Source organism: Cupressus sempervirens, chromosome 3, assembly GCF_028749045.1.
Source record: "Cupressus sempervirens isolate cs-2001-9-10 chromosome 3, ASM2874904v1, whole genome shotgun sequence".
Taxonomy (NCBI): domain Eukaryota; kingdom Viridiplantae; phylum Streptophyta; class Pinopsida; order Cupressales; family Cupressaceae; genus Cupressus; species Cupressus sempervirens.
Window position 1 is genome coordinate 309,452,660 of NC_143120.1, and position 16,354 is coordinate 309,469,013.

The 16,354-nt window shown below is 34.2% G+C and overlaps 1 protein-coding gene across 1 annotated transcript in view; it reads left to right on the forward strand.

The window, feature by feature from the left end:
- The first annotated feature begins 1,800 nt into the window (after positions 1-1,800).
- PSP (3-phosphoserine phosphatase) overlaps positions 1,801-16,354 on the forward strand; it is a 69,263-nt gene continuing 54,709 nt past the window's right edge. The window contains exons 1-3 of the mRNA XM_089819632.1: positions 1,801-2,373; positions 5,718-5,850; positions 5,929-6,036. Coding sequence (XP_089675758.1) covers positions 2,103-2,373; positions 5,718-5,850; positions 5,929-6,036 — 512 coding nt within the window. The 5' untranslated portion in view covers positions 1,801-2,102. The remainder of the gene's footprint in view (positions 2,374-5,717; positions 5,851-5,928; positions 6,037-16,354) is intronic.

Genomic DNA, 16,354 nt, shown 5'->3' on the forward strand with positions numbered 1-16,354 from the left:
ACGTAGTTCAAGTCTTTGTTCTCTAATAGCCCTGCATACCTCGATTTGATGTCACTGTACATTGGACATTCCTTGACAAAGTGGTGCTCCGTCTCTACCATCCTCATATTATAGAATAAACAATTTTTGTCTGACCACTCTTCTTTTGGAACTTGCCATCTACCTATTTCACACCTCAACTTGTGTGAACTAGTTTTGATTTGCGCTATGAACACTTTTGCTCTCCAATTAATAGTTGCCCTTATATATGCCTTTTCCTCATGACTAGAAGTGGGATTAAATTATTTACTATAGTAAGAATTTTTTTCCCCCTTGTGTTTTGTCTAGATGATATTGCAAAATTTTTCCATGACATATTTCTTTATCTCCTTATTACTATCCAAACAAGTATGGATGTTAACATCCCATTTTCGCATCCACTTGTCATTTTGCTTTATCCACGTGCCTTTTCGCCTAACAAGTTTTTCATCTATGACTAGCTACGACCAACTATGTTTTTCCAAACCTTGGTTGTCTTCAAATAACTTAGCATCCAGAGCAATGCAACGACTTCTAACGAAAAAAAAACCTATCTCGGTCAATAAGATCTCATAGGGCACCATAGATTTGACTTTGAGATTGCATGTAATGAAGTGTTTTTGAATTCTTTCTACCTGTCGCCATTTCTGTTCGGACATACTGCTGCCCTAAACTTCACACCCATACAGAATCACTAGAGTGACTAGTAGACCAAAAAGAGTTTTCATGTTCGCCCAATCCCATTATTTTGCATTCCTACACCTATTTTGCAGAGAATATAATGCCTTCCAACCTCCTTGAATCCTTTTTGATCTGCATGTATCCCAATTGAGTTTGTTTTGAAAATCTATACCTAAGTATTTCTACTCTTTCACAATCTCTAGTAGATTACCATCAAACAAGAACTCGTCTGGTATATCCCTATTCTTTTTCAGCGAAAAGATAATAACTTTGGTTTTGCTAGTGATCACTTGCATTCCCACCTCTTGGCAAAAACTTTCTAGCACTTTCAAGTGTTCTTTCAAACCCTTAGCCATCTTAGCAAGTATGATGAGATCATCTGCATATAGGAGCAATCTTATCACAAATTGAGCTAGCTGCACCTTGTCAGCATTGGTCTTGTCTATCCATTCTTCTAACTTGTCAATGTAAAGCCCAAATAAGGTTGGAGATAGCAAACATCCTTGTCTAACCCTGATATTGCTACCAAAATCTTCAAATAACCCTTGTGTTGTTCTGATTTTAGCTTTAACTTGCTCATATAATTTGTGAACAATAGTCCTAAGTTCCTTCGGGACTTCTAACTCTTCCATTCTATCCCAAAGTTTGTCATGTGACATTATGCCAAATGCTTTTTTAAAGTCCACGAAGCAACAAAAAGACTCGATCCCTTGGGTGTTCCAAATTTTCTCTATCAAATATCTGAGAGTGATCTTGTGATCTATAGTAGAGTGTTTGGTCTAAATCCCATTTGTCCCTTTGCTCTTTTACCTTCTGTTTTAGCCCATTTGCTAATTTTCCGTTCTACCATGCTGTCAAATAACTTTCCAAATAGGGGATTGATCATTATACTATAGATTTACCGTAGAAGTATTCAATCCTCTTCCATTGCAAGATCTTTTACATGCGTAGAATGCCTTCTCTATAATTAGAATCAACAATGAAGATGGAAGATGGGAGGTCAAAGGTCAATTTGTAGTTGTTGGATAGCGAGATGTAATTCAGGCAAAAGAATTCGCTCTTCAACCAATTAATAAAATCCCAACCAATTAATAAAACCCCACATTGGAAACATTTTCAAAAGGTGCTCAAATGCCATTTCACCTACTCCACCAACTTTTTATGAATCATGGGAGAATACCGGGAATTGGTGAGATGGCATACAGGGGGCTCAAGCCTCTTGGAAGCTCAAATCATACACGCTCACCCGAAGTTCAAATCAGAATTTAGCATCCTTAAAAATGCCTTGTTCTGCCCTGCACTGACATCCACTCAAGTGATCATGATTCAAGGAAATATGATTATATGATTTTCCCCTAATATCGAAGGTTTTAAAACCAGCCACATACCTTTCTATACTAGACATGGCAGGGATAAGCAGGATGCTTGTCTGCAATCCCTCCGACTCATCTGCTCTGCTTGGCCCTAGACAGTCTATTGGGCTAATTTTATCTAGCCCTGTGCGCTTACCCAAATCAGATCGCTGCCATTTTTCAACATCAATCTTTGCTACGAGGAGCTACAAGTGGGTCTCTTCAGAGACAAAGAAGAGAGCACCATGTCACCTAATGCGTGCCCTTGGAGCCGAAGCCAGTCAAATATTGCCGTTTACAGCCAAAACGTCGCCTTCGCAAGGTAGATCTCTTACTGATTGAGTCAATTTGGGAGTAAACTGAGATTTCTTTACTTTATTTTGTCCATTGGTGTGAAATTTTAAACACCCCAGAAAGATATAAATCTTAGCTTTTGGGTGTTCTTTTTATATGTACACACACGTTTACATATTCACAGTTATGTGTGTAGTGTACACACCCCAGAAAGATATAAATCTTAGCTTTTGGGTGTTCTTTTTATATGTACACACACGTTTACATATTCACAGTTATGTGTGTAGTGTACACATTTGTGAATAGATGCATGGCTTGAAACAATGCATATTGCCTTACTTCTCGCATTATACGTATCACAACTGCTATAAATGGATTTGAAAAAGCGTTGCCCATACACAATACAGAACATGCCAGCATCCCACCTAGATTGTGCAGTAAAATTAGCTTGTCAGGTAATTCTTCAACATAGATAACTCTACATCTTTGAACCAAGCCAATTTTGGAGCAGCTTTGTCATAATGAAACCAATCACAGGAAAACATTAATGCTGTAAAAATATTGGCGAGTGTGGTCATTGAGATGGAACTACATCTGCTGCAATATGACAAGGAGCTCCTCGAACGAAGGATCCAAACCATGAGTTTTGTTCTACTAGGTCAATTCAAATTAGTATATTGTGGAGTGTTTTATAGTGGGATATATACATCACAAACTTGTTCATGAATTTACCTTAGTCTTAGAACGGGCAAAATGGGGTTAGTGTTTTTCTGATTTCCATGGCTTTTTAAAAATTTGTTCAAATGGGAATGTGCTGTGAGCAGGTAAGCATTGCCCTTTTACGTTTAGATATAACTTCATATAGTCAAGATTGGGAGGTCGAATGGAACTGCCCTATCTTGCAGCCTTTACGTATCATGCCATCCACATAAACGCATTTGAAACAAACTTAAATAAAAAATCCTTCAAGAATAATTACATATATGGAAGGTTACAATAAGAGACAAAATTCAGGTATGTTACAATGTTTCTAGGCTCTTCATGCCTACAAACTTTCAAATCTTCATGCCGTCCCTCCTCCTTGGCTTCACTGCTCATTTGAAGTCTGATGTCTTTCTTTATCTTGCAGATCTCGTGACTGTCTTGAACACCATAAACACACTTATAAATTCTTCTTTGTCTTCTTTTATCTTCCAACTCTCAGCTAGCTAACTGCATACAATCTTCCCTGAGTGATCTCCAGAGCAACCTGCAAGTTCTTCCTCCAACCGTGCTGCTGCAGTTTTGTGGTCTTTAACATTATGAAATGATTCCTTTAATAGAGATTAGAATCCTTGTGAAGATTCACAGAGAATCATCCAAATCTTCTCTTTCATTTCCCTCCAACTGTCTGTGGTGCCAAGAAAAGGGAGACAGCTGTTGTACATGAAAAGTTGGAACAGAAGAGTAAAAACCCCTCATACAAAGCGATTCTTGTAGAGAAATCTGCGATTCTTTGCCCCTTGTTAGCCGAGTTTGATGGAGTCGTTTACAATTCCTACGTGGAAAACAGAGGACTACTGGAACCTGACCCTGATGGAAGTGGAAGGAGAGGTGAGTTCCATGCTGCAGAGCCAGGAGGGGGAGTAAATGGTATGTGCCCTCCTTTTACTGTTAAAACTTTATCCCTTTCTCTTAACCAGGATATGGTGCAAGCTATTAAGAATGAGCAGTCATGGCTCAAAAATATTGCCAATTTTTTTGTTTGTATGAGCAATGAGTCTTTTTATTCTAGAAAATTCTCCAACGACTGGCTTGCAAATGTGTGGGGTAAAAGATGGTTTTGTATGTAAGCTTCTGCAGTCTGGCTCGCTAAGGATTTTTTTTGTTTTTAAGTATAATAACATACAACAGAGAATATTGAAAATAGCCTATTGGAATGTTGGAAAATCTCCTTTCTGTGCATTCCCATGGCCCCCTAAAGGCAACTGTGAATAAGTGGTTGCCTGCTTAACCCCTAACTGGGTTGAATTGAAACATCTTCAGCCAGAATTTTGGCCCTTCATTACACAAATTCTTAAACTCTGGGCTCAATACTGCAGGTGGAAGATTCTAGGGTTACCCTATCCCCTCTCAATGCTAGGGTATTAATAGCATTAGAAGCAGAAATTGATTTTCCTGAAAATATTGTTTCAGAAATTGATGAAGATCATTCTTCATGAGACCTTTCCCTCCTTGGCAACTTGAATACTTGCTTTTATCGCAAGCTAAATGGATACACCTGCAGAGACTGTCCTGCTCTGAGAAAATTGCAGAAGGAAGAATTTAATGCTGAATCTAACAAGGATTTGAACCCCAAGGTTAAAACTAACGACTCCTCTAAGGAAAATCTTGACCAAAACAGAGAAGACATAACTGTTAATCCAGCAGGCTCAAATGTACAGGGAACTCTTGATGAGAAAGGATAGAACAATTTTATCTCTCTTACAAATCATCTATTTGTGACTACAATAGGAGATGGATTATAATACAAAGAGTCCCTACAAGTAGGCTGAGTATTGCTGGTGGGATAGCACAAATTAGTCGAGTACCATACATTTAGTTGTGGTCTGTAATGCATGTAATTCTTTTGCATATCAAAGAGATTGTGATTTCCAGACTCTTTTTTGTGCTTCTTCAGTTGTTTCGTTGTGTATTATTTGACAACTGTTATGTGGTAGCTCATTTGTGTCAAGGACACACCATTGTTTTATGGGATTTTAAGTGATTAGTGCTAAGTAAATCTTCCATCAATACTGGATGATGAAATTTAACACTTAGTGCAGTCACCTTGGGAAGAATTTTTAGAAAATTTCAATGATGGGATGACAGGATAAGAAGAGCTAGCAGGTGCAGTAGAAACACACTTTTCTTGAGTTGCAAAATTTGTGCTTCATAGATCCATTTTGCTGGTTTGTTTCTTCCTTTAGAGCAAGTTGGAATGCCTGCTCAAGGAAGTGTAAGGAAGTGATGGTGAAGAACTTTACCTTTTTATGAATATGGAAAGCAAACTGCAGACAGATTTGATGTGCAAGATTGCATCAGCATCTTGCACTTACAAGATGTTGTATATGTGCTGCATATTGTGCATGTTTTAACCTCCTTATAGACTGCACATCCTTCCATTACTAGGGGGCTTGAGGCATTTTCCCCAAGGGAGTGATGGAATGGCTAGTGACCCTTGTGAAAAGTGATTGAAACAATCAATTTATTACTGCTTTTTGAAGTCCCATTGACCTAATTTCAACATGAAGTGTTATGATGCTTTTTGTTTATGTGCTCAGTTGACAGTAAAGTTGTTTCAACTTTCTACATTGGAATCTCATTTATATCCATTGATTTTTTCTATCACAGAGGTATTGAAGGTTTGGCGCAATGCTGATGCTGTTTGCTTCGATGTGGATAGCACTGTCTGCATAGATGAGGGGATCGATGAATTGGCAGAATTTTGCGGTGCAGGGGAAGCTGTTGCAGCTTGGACTGCAAGGTGAATTTAATTTGTTTGCTAGGCTTATCTTGTTGTGTGAAGTTTGTGGAGTCATAAGGGTAATGAATTTTGATGCAGGGCAATGGGTGGTTCTGTTCCTTTTGAGGTAGCCCTTGCAGCTAGGCTTTCCTTGTTCAAGCCTTCAAAATCTGACGTTGCTAATTTTTTGCACAGGAATCCTCCCAGGTACGAAGTTTTGTGCTTGATATTTGTTTTTTCTGATGATTAGTTGCAGTGATGTTTAGGGACAAGTAGTAAATATGAACACACATCTTAATCAGTTTCAGTCATTATCCTAATTTCAACAAATGACATTTCACTTAGAAAACTACATAGTATTAAGATCTAATTAATATTACTGAAAAATTGCAAGAGCATACTAAGAAATCAAAATTTTGTACATACTACACAACATTTCTATTCAGGACAATGAACAAATGACTACATCTCAAATTCGAGGTACTTGAAGTACTATGAGCTAAATCCTGTTCTTAACACACTTGACATTGTTGTTCAAAAATCTTGGACCTGAAAAAACCTCAGCAGGCCTACAATTTGTTTCAGACTTGGGACTTGTAAAGAAATTTACCAAAAGCTGGCAAAAATTTTGAAATAATTTTTAAAAGCGTTCATAAAACTGAGTTTACAGAATTCCTATGTAGTTTTCATTCATTTATAGATAAGAAAATGAGTTGAATGCCCATCGTAGTGTCATATGATTATAGACTAAAATCTGTAATTGTAATTTTGGAAGTTTCATCTGTGGTAAACATGGGCCCAATTAAAATTCTATTTTTTGCTTTAAAAACAAGAGTAGAAATCTGGGAGTGGAAGTCCTCAGCAGGGCTGAAGAACAGCATTCTTGGCATTTTCTTTATTGTGATATAATGTGGGGTCAAGGGGTGGAGCTCCCACCACCAAGTCCAAGTTAAGCACTCAAACTAATGCAATGTTGTTAAAGGAAAAATTAAAAAAATTAGAAAAAAGATAAAAAGAAAAGTGCTTTTTATGTTTGTTGCCTGATGGCAGTTTGATGACCATTCAAATGAAATCGTAAACAACCTTTCTGAATTTGACTTTGTTATAATGGATAGGTTGGCCCTTTCTCTTACTTCGCTGGGTTTCATTTTTATTTGTGAGTTTTTGAAGATTTGTTTGGCATTTTTTACGGTGAGTTATCTTTAAAAACTCAGTAGCAACTCATTGGTCTTGGTTTCCTTGTGAGCTACTTGAAGAGTTTTTTATGCTATGGTTGAAATAATTGTTTAAGGTTGCTGTGAAAGCTGGTTTACATTTCTGTTTTATTTTGATCATGAAGATTGGTAATTTGTAAAAATGGTCTAACGTAAGAATGCCTACAGGCTTTAAATTCACCAATTCACTGAATTTTTATGCAATGATATATTTGACTGATTGTTTTCGAATAAATATGCAATTTCTTGAATTTTTAAATGGATCGCCAGGCAAGAACATGATATTACAAAAGCCAAAGATGATTTTTGAAGTGGAAAATCGACCAAAACCAAACATGATTTTTTAGGTGAAAAATCGATTAAAACCAAACATGAAGCAGAGACAAATATCAAAGAACATCAAACTTTTTCTAGGTGAAAAATCAATTAAAACCAAACATGAAGTAGAGACATATCAAGGAATATCAAACTTCATTTTTGAGAAGAAACGGTAAAACCCAACTGAATTTTTTTAAGGCGAAAATATTATGAAAACCCACTTAGATAGTTTTGGAGGAATTAATTTTAAAATAGTCCCATAATATGAGCTGGTCAAAATGAACAAGAGGCAACCTCTTCATCTAAACAGGGAGTAGATGGGGCCTTCTGCTGAGACCCTTGTGTGAAGAGTGACTGCCAACCATTTCCTGCAATCTTTCTTTATGTGACCAAACTTGTGACAATAATTACACTAACCACTTCTTTAAAGATGCCGAAGGCTCATATGAGCCTTTCAACTGTGAGAATTGAGGTTTACCCATGTTCTTATCCCAGGCTTGTGTTGAGAAGGCCACTTGTTTAGAAGATGAGGAGTTAGCATGATTTCCAAACTTTTGCTTCCTTCTATCCTGCTAAAGAAGCTTGTCACAGAGATCAAAGAATGTTAGGGCAACATTGGTAGAAGTGATATTGAGTGTCTCTTTGAAGTGCTTGTAGGATTGGGGTAGGCTTTTTAACGCGATCACTACCATATCTTCTTCCTCCGTCTTGTGGCCAATAGTCTCTAACTTGTCATATAGGTTCTTGATTGCCAACAAATGTGCCTAAAGAGATCTCTACTCATCCATCATGATAGAAAATTACACATTCTTCAGAAAGAAAGTGCAACTCTTTTCAGACATCTCATAAAGATCCTTCAAGATATATCAAATATCTTTAGTTGTTTTATAAGAAAGCACCTAAGGGAGGTGATCATCTCTCATTGAAAGTTTGAGGAGCATTACAACTTACCGATTATGTTCATCCCATCTATCTTGAATTGTTTGTTTTGTCATAGGACATGCTTGTGCATACCCAAAATGATCTTAGCAAGACAATGATACTCAAATATTGTCATCATATTCTACTTCTAAGAGTTGTAATTGCAACCATTGAACCATTGATTCCCTTCCAACATAGTGTTGGTCAAAGATGCCATCATAGAAACAAAGGGTGCTGGTCAACCTTGTGAAGACACATAAACGAAGGCAAAAAATATATTGGAAAAATGAAAACCATAAGAAAACAAACTGGATGAACATGCCAAAAAATTCGTCAAAACAAAATCTTCTGCTGATCTCCCATATGTTTTTAACAAAAAACCGGAACTGTCAAAATTCAAATAAAATCAGATTTGTTGTTCCATAGAAAATAGAGGCAGTGTAGAAAAAGATTTGTGAAAATACCTAATGAAAAATCACAAAAAACTTTCGTTATCCTTGAAAATTGCATTAAAACGGAATGCACGGGGTTGTCTTTTGGTGTCTGAGCAGTGGTCTTGTACAAGAATGAGCAAATGTGTGGTTGACCGCAGTAAACAAAAAAGGATAACAATAATTGCTTGCAAAGAAGTGTGGCGATGTATTTCCAGAAAAAGGTGGGGGCACTAACAAAGAACCCTAATTGTCAAAATTCAAATAAAACGAGATTTAGGGTTTCATAGAAAATAGAGACAGCCTAGAAAAAAGATTGTGAAAATCTCTAATGAAAAATCACAAAAAACCCTTGTTATCCTTGAAAATTGCATTAAAATAGAAAACGTGGGCTTTGTCTTTTGGTGTTTGAGCAGTGGTCTTGTATGGGGCCGTGTAGATGTGTGGTTGACCACAACAAGCAAAAAAGGACAATTGTAATTGCTTGCAAAGGAGTGCGGCGATGTATTTCTAGAAGAGGTGGGGTGTAATATCCCTCTTCCCAATCTTTTAAATATTTACCATTTGATTTCATAAACAATTGATGATTTCTCTCCTTTGTGTTTGTATTCATTTATATATTTCATTGTGAGAAGGGATGTGTCTATTCAAATTAGTTTTGTTATATTTATCATTTATTTATATTGATACTTTAATATTAAAATATTATTATATATGTGAATCATATCATATACAATTTATTTCTCTATTAAATATTATGATTATAATGTAATATCATATTATATGATAATGATTTGTATATTATTTATTTATATTTTTATATAAGTCTCTTTCTTATTCAGATGTTGCATTTGATATTATGACATATTAAATTTATGATCCTATATAATATTTATATGTACAATTATCATATATTATTATTAATAGATAATATAGTATTATTATTTCATTCAATATTACTATATTTATCTAAGTAACGTATTTATATTATAACTCTTTTATTTCACTATCATGATTAGGGGACATGACAATCCACCCTTCCTCAAATTGCTTGTCCTCAAGCAATAATCACTTACACCTATGTTTTCTTACAAAGTCAACATATATGGTATATACTAGGATGCGAGAATCCATAAGACATACCCTCTGCTAAGTTCAACCATGTTAGGATCCCCCAAAAAAGGATAATGATGGATGACATTATTGACATTGATAATATTAAAGGGGAGGATTTTTCTAATTTTGATACGGAAGATAGAGCCATAGACTCCAAGAATCATAAGGGTAATACTAGCTCTAGGGAAAGGATATCTACGAGACTCAAAAACAAAAAAGGAAAGATCTATAAGGAAGAAAGAAAGGAGGACTCCCAAAATTCTCAAATGGAGTACAAGGCGGAAGGGATAGAGGTGGAGGAAACTTCAGAGAAAGCTAGTGGGTGCTCCTTTGAAGATGCAGATTTTGAAGCAAATGGAGAGGATTCTAAGAAGGAAACCCAGTCTCCCAAAGAAATGAAAGTGGTGGTTGATCTTGGAATTTTTGGTAATGAACTAGACCTCAAAGCCTCTAATAAAATTGAGGTAGAGGAACAAGATGCCTCCCTTACTCTCATCAAGAGCCTGCAGAAGACTTAAGAAAGGATTGTGTAAAAACTCTCACTGGTACCAATGAGAAGATTGATGTGCTTAACAATAAGTTCAATATGGCCATAACTAGGCTTGAGCTAGGTGTGACAATTTTCATGATTTATAAGGTGCAGAAGGAAATGATGAGAAAGGTCATGATTGGAGTGATAAATGGGAAAAGAAAACTTAGAAAGGCTAGCCAAAACAAAGAGGAGAAGTGCAACAAGATAAAGAGTGCCAAACAAATCGAGAACTAGATGGAGGAGATCAAGTACCTCACTGAAGAATGCAAGCAAATCAACCAGGCCTAGCAACCCTTTTTTGTGTTTGGAACTTTTTAGTTCTCTATTGTTTTTAGGTTTTAATTATGGTTTAAAAAAAAAAAATTGTTTTCAACGCTCTCGATGTTGTCGAGCTAATCTTACTTTATTGTTATCTATTTTGATCCCCACTGTTGTTGGGGTAGCAAGAACTTTATTCTAGTTTGTAAGTTTATTAGTTTTCAGTTTAGACTTATGTTAGCTTTAGGTTTAGATGGCTTAAACTATTCAAATAATATGGTGTGTTTTGATTAATTAGTGATACTGTAAGTTCTAGGTGGGACTAGCTGCTAGGATTAGAGTTTTCTTCTCTACTTTCTGGCTATTATGGCCCAAAGAAGAGATGGTCTCTAATTTTTTACATTTGGGTTTATGACCCTCTTCCTACCTTTTTTAATAAAAACATGTAGCTAATGTTGAATATGATGGCATTAGCTAACAATGCAACATTGATGCTCCATGATTATACTTCAGTGATAATGTGGATTTTTTACTATACTTTAAAAGTAAAGTGAGGCTTATCGTCAAACACAACATTCCAATATAGAACATAAGATACTTTATTCTAAGTTTAATGCTTATCAATTACTTGATGGTTTGGATCCAATTTCAAATCTAAATTTTAGAATTTCAAAGATCATTTGTGTAATTTAAAAACTAGTCTTGATCTACTTTTATTTTTAAGGAATGTATGAACTAAGAATTAAGATCCATCCCCTCAAAATATATGTAATAAGATCAAATGGAGTCTACGTTAACTTTTTCATTTCATTTTACTTTTGTTGGTAGCTCCTAGTACAAGGGAGGTACAATGGAATTCACTGACAGGGGAAAGGTAGTTGCACACAAATCTAGTTGAATTGAGAGTTTAAACAACTTAGAATGATTATGCATGTTCACATAGATTGATATTTTCACATAGTTTCTTCATTTTTGTGGACATAAATTAATGAGATTCACATCCTTGTTGACCACATCAACACTGGCGAGGGAAGAAAAGCCCACGTAGGTAAAATTTTGTATTAATTTGTGTTTGGTAAATATGTTCCTATCAGTAACAATTATATGATAACTTGTATAAATTTTATGTTCGTGAACATACATATTTTGACATTTGAAATGTTAATGGCATCCCTTCACTAGCACATGCATGTGTTAGGACTTTCGACAATATAGGAAATTTAGACTTGAAGTAATCGGGAATTCAATTTTGAAGTTCAATGTATATTAAATTTGATGTTAATTTTCTTTGATTGCAACTCATAAAAATTAACTAATCTCAATTGTGGTTTGATCTTTCTATATAAGATCATTCAAAGATAAAGGCTACTTCAAACAGAATTTATTTTGATGACTCACCAATTATTTAGGATATCATAGAGATATATATTCATGACTTAAGGATATTTTCAATTTAATACATGACTATTTCACATGTATATTATGTAGAGATTTTGAGATATCATACACCACATTTTTCAAAATTTTGTTTAAGTTGGTATTTACGTGCATTAGATGTATCAATCATATTTATGGAATTATTATAATTTTTTACTTATGTGTCATTGTTATTACGTTTCAATAATATTTCTTGTGTGTTTATAGCCTATATTTTATTTTTCAATTTGATGTGATATGTTAATATTGGTTACCTTAGAATGATTATTAGACATATGTCTATTATTATGAATATGCATCATGATCTCTATTCCATGTGTTTGGGTTATTCTGGATCTATGGTTTCGTGGGTAAGATAGGTTTTAGTTAAGGAATAAGTTAAGAATGACAAGCATTAGTCTAATGGTATCCAACACGCCATTGGGTTCTATTACTATAGTATCTTCATGTTAGCTAATGGATTTGGGGGAAAAAAAAATTATATGCTCGTGGTGGGTTTAACCCTTCCTCAATCAATACTAGATGAATTAGATGTGTACTATCAAGTACTATAGATCCATTTATGAAACCATAATATTGTTAACATGTAATTCTTAATGTACCTCATTTTTTTTCCTTTCATATACATCCCTAGTTATGAGAAAATCTAGTCATTCTAATAAACATACATATATTCCTCTACACTTGAAGATGCACCTTAACTTTTTTCTTCATCCCTATTTTATTTTTTGTGTGTCTGAATCATTAGTGCCAACATCTTTAATTAGGTGGGTTTACCATATGTCTATTGCTTATTTATCTTTCAACTTGCCCAAATGGTAAATGACACACCATAACAATTTTCTCCTTTAAAAACATAAGTGCATAAAATTGTCAAACTTTAACAATTTATTTATAATAAATTGCAACATTTATAGAATATCTATGAATTTATAGGTTCATGTTTGGGCCCTCTACAATAGACATTCCCATATTTTCAAGACTCAAAGCGGTTTTTGTACTTTGCTTGATTTTTCCTTAACAAAAAATCATGAGATACATTTAGTAAAAGTTGTAAAGTACCCTATCATTTTGTTTGGCATGAGTGTGTACCCTTAATGTGAGTGCATCTGATTGGGAATGTTAACCCTAGATATATAGTCTCATTTTCCTCTTAATTCACTTGAATGTTCAATGCTATACATTGGTGATGATGGTCCCTAAGCTATCTAAGTGCATAAACTTGTCAAATATTGGTACTTGTTATTTCTCACATTTTGTGGTCCACTTGTCAATGATTTGTTGAAACCTATAGGGTCATGTGATACCCCTATACAATAATATATCCCATATTTTCAAGATGAATTATTTTTCATAGGGAAACAAATTTTCTTTTGACATAAAAATTGTCAGATGCATTCAATATAACGTTGTAAGGTAGTCCAATTCTTACTTTGTTCATTGTGGGAATGAACTATCAGTGTGAGCGTATCTAATTAGGTAGGTCTACCCTAGGCATGGTCTCATTTTTCTCACCATTTATTTGAATGCCCCACATCATACCCTAGCAATGATCACCCTCAAGTACCCATGTGCATAAAATTGTCAAAATTTGAAAAGTTATTTTTCATAGTTTGTGTCTCTTAAAATGGTGTATGTAAACTTATAAGGTTACTCATGAATACATCTAATATGCCATTGCGTTGCAGAAACAACATTATATTTCCATTTACCTCAAAAAGCTTCCATAATTAATGGTTACTCAATCAAAAATGCAAAAACATACCATCCTTGATTAGTAGAATACGTCCATTTTCATTAGTCCACTTGTTGAGGGGCAACATGTCCATTGATCTACATTCATATATTATGTCCTGATCAATGCCTGCAATGGTAGCTCTTGAAATGTCATACCATATGACCTACCTCACAATATCATTTGTAAGAAGAATAGTAACCTTGATTTAATAGAGCTTAGAGGGCACCTAATCAAGTTAAAATAAGCAATGGCATATATGGCATTTTCAAGGCTTCTACTAAAGATCCCAATTTGTGACCAAGTGTGGTCAAGATGGAATAGTGTTGTAGAATGAAAAATAAGTCATATGCATGAAAATTGATGTTTGTATACACAAGCCACACTAGTGAGCTTAAGATAAACTTGGTTTATGGATGTATTCAATGAAACATAATTAGATTCATCCAACATATTGAAGAGATGGACCTTTTCCATTCAAATACACCAATTGGGTTCCCATGAAACGTATTTATGTTGAGCTACCCTGACAAGCCAATCCATAAAATGATTTTTTATCAGATCAGGTAGTCCAGATTTGGCACCAAATTGAGGCAAATTTAAATATCTTTCAGCTACAAACCAAATGGGTAATTTATCTAGATTGGATCGCTAATATTAACCCAAATCCAAATAGAGAAATATAAGATTGTTCTCTGCTTTTGCAGAAGCAACACACATAATTTATAATATATTCAGGAGAATGATAATATTTAGTGGTTAACATAAATTACTATTCAGTTCCTATAATTGAAGGCAAATTGCTTGTACTAGGAGTGTCACTTTGTCATATGCAGAGACATGTTAATAATTCATGTATGATGTTTGTGAAACAATTGTAAGAATAAGCAATCTTTGAACACTAAAAAGGAAAAAAGAAAAAAAGAAAAAATGACAATAGAAATAAAGATAGAAAATTGCATTATGATATCATTTCTTAATTTTAAAATTCATTTATAAGTGAGAATATTTAATGTTCTATATTAAATTTAAATTCAACAAGAGCTACAAGGCAGCTAGAGTCTTTATAATTTGCAATATTTAGTCTTTGTTGTTTAAATTTGGTGATTGGTGATTATACCTAGCTTCCAACACTGAGAATGCTTACAAAATAGGAAATTCAGAACATATGAAGATCTTACTATAAATAGTTTTCCAATTATTTCTTTTCAATTATTAGAAACATAATTGCATGCAAATTGGAACACTATAAGATTTTGAAAACCAAAAAAATGCATCCATGTATTTTTAGAATACAAACCTATGATTTGAATAAGAATTCCTTGTCCATACCAATAATTTTATTTTATTATTGTACAAAGTCCATTATGCAAATGTACAAAATAGTATAAATAAAATAACTTAGTTTAGAAAACTTTAAGTCACATTATTACAAATAGCATGATCAACTGTAAAAAGCCTAAAGACCATTTCATATTTCACAATTCAATATCAAATGTCTATTTAAATATTGAAAGTTCTTCATAGGATCCTTGTGTCTAAGGATTGTTTTATCGTTCAAACCATGGATTCCCCAATATTAATAGTTTTACAAAGTCATAACCTAACTTGGTGTATTGAGTACTAGTGAATCCAAAATTTAATTTGAGAGCAATATAAAATTTCTAAATAAAATAACTTAGTTTAGAAAACTTTAAGTCACATTATTACAAATAGCATGATCAACTGTAAAAAGCCTAAAGACCATTTCACATTTGACAATTCAATATCAAATGTCTATTTAAATATTGAAAGTTCTTCATAGGATCCTTGTGTCTAAGGGTTGTTTTATCGATCAAACCATGGATTCCCCAATATTAATAGTTTTACAAAGTCATAACCTAACTTGGTGTATTGAGTACTAGTGAATCCAAAATATAATTTGAGAGCAATATAAAATTTCTAATAAGGTCTATAATCTTATAATTTCATGTTCAATAATTTTAGTTCCATTTACCCCCACATCTATTACAGGAACCTGATGCTTATATAACAATATATCATCCAATAATACTCTTGATGGTTCCAAGATTGTAACCACCTCTGATTTTATGTGTGATACCTCAATTTCCTCTAAATTACCCTTAATTTTAGACACAAACAATACCACAAAAGTTAAGATAGGAGCACTAAACAAAGCATATGAGGAATGAAGAAAGCATACAACATGAATGTTCTTAAAAGACATGCATAGCTCAATTTGAGTTTGCAATCCTATGACAATGATCCCATAACCACTTAAAAATTCCTCCTAGATTCCTAAACTAGAATTTATGATATGGCCATATACTTACCTAGGGGAGGGGACCTAGTACTTGAACACCCTAACTTCATGCTTATCAAAATCCTACGTAAAAATTTCAAATCGCTCCCATTTTTTACATCAGCTTAATTGGCGAGTTGCCACTTATAACTAAGGTTTGAAGTTCACGTCACCTATTATGATGCCACATTAGCATGCTTTTTGCAAAGTTGTCCAAAACAACCCAAATAAAAAGTGAGACTGATGGTCGTGCATAAAGGT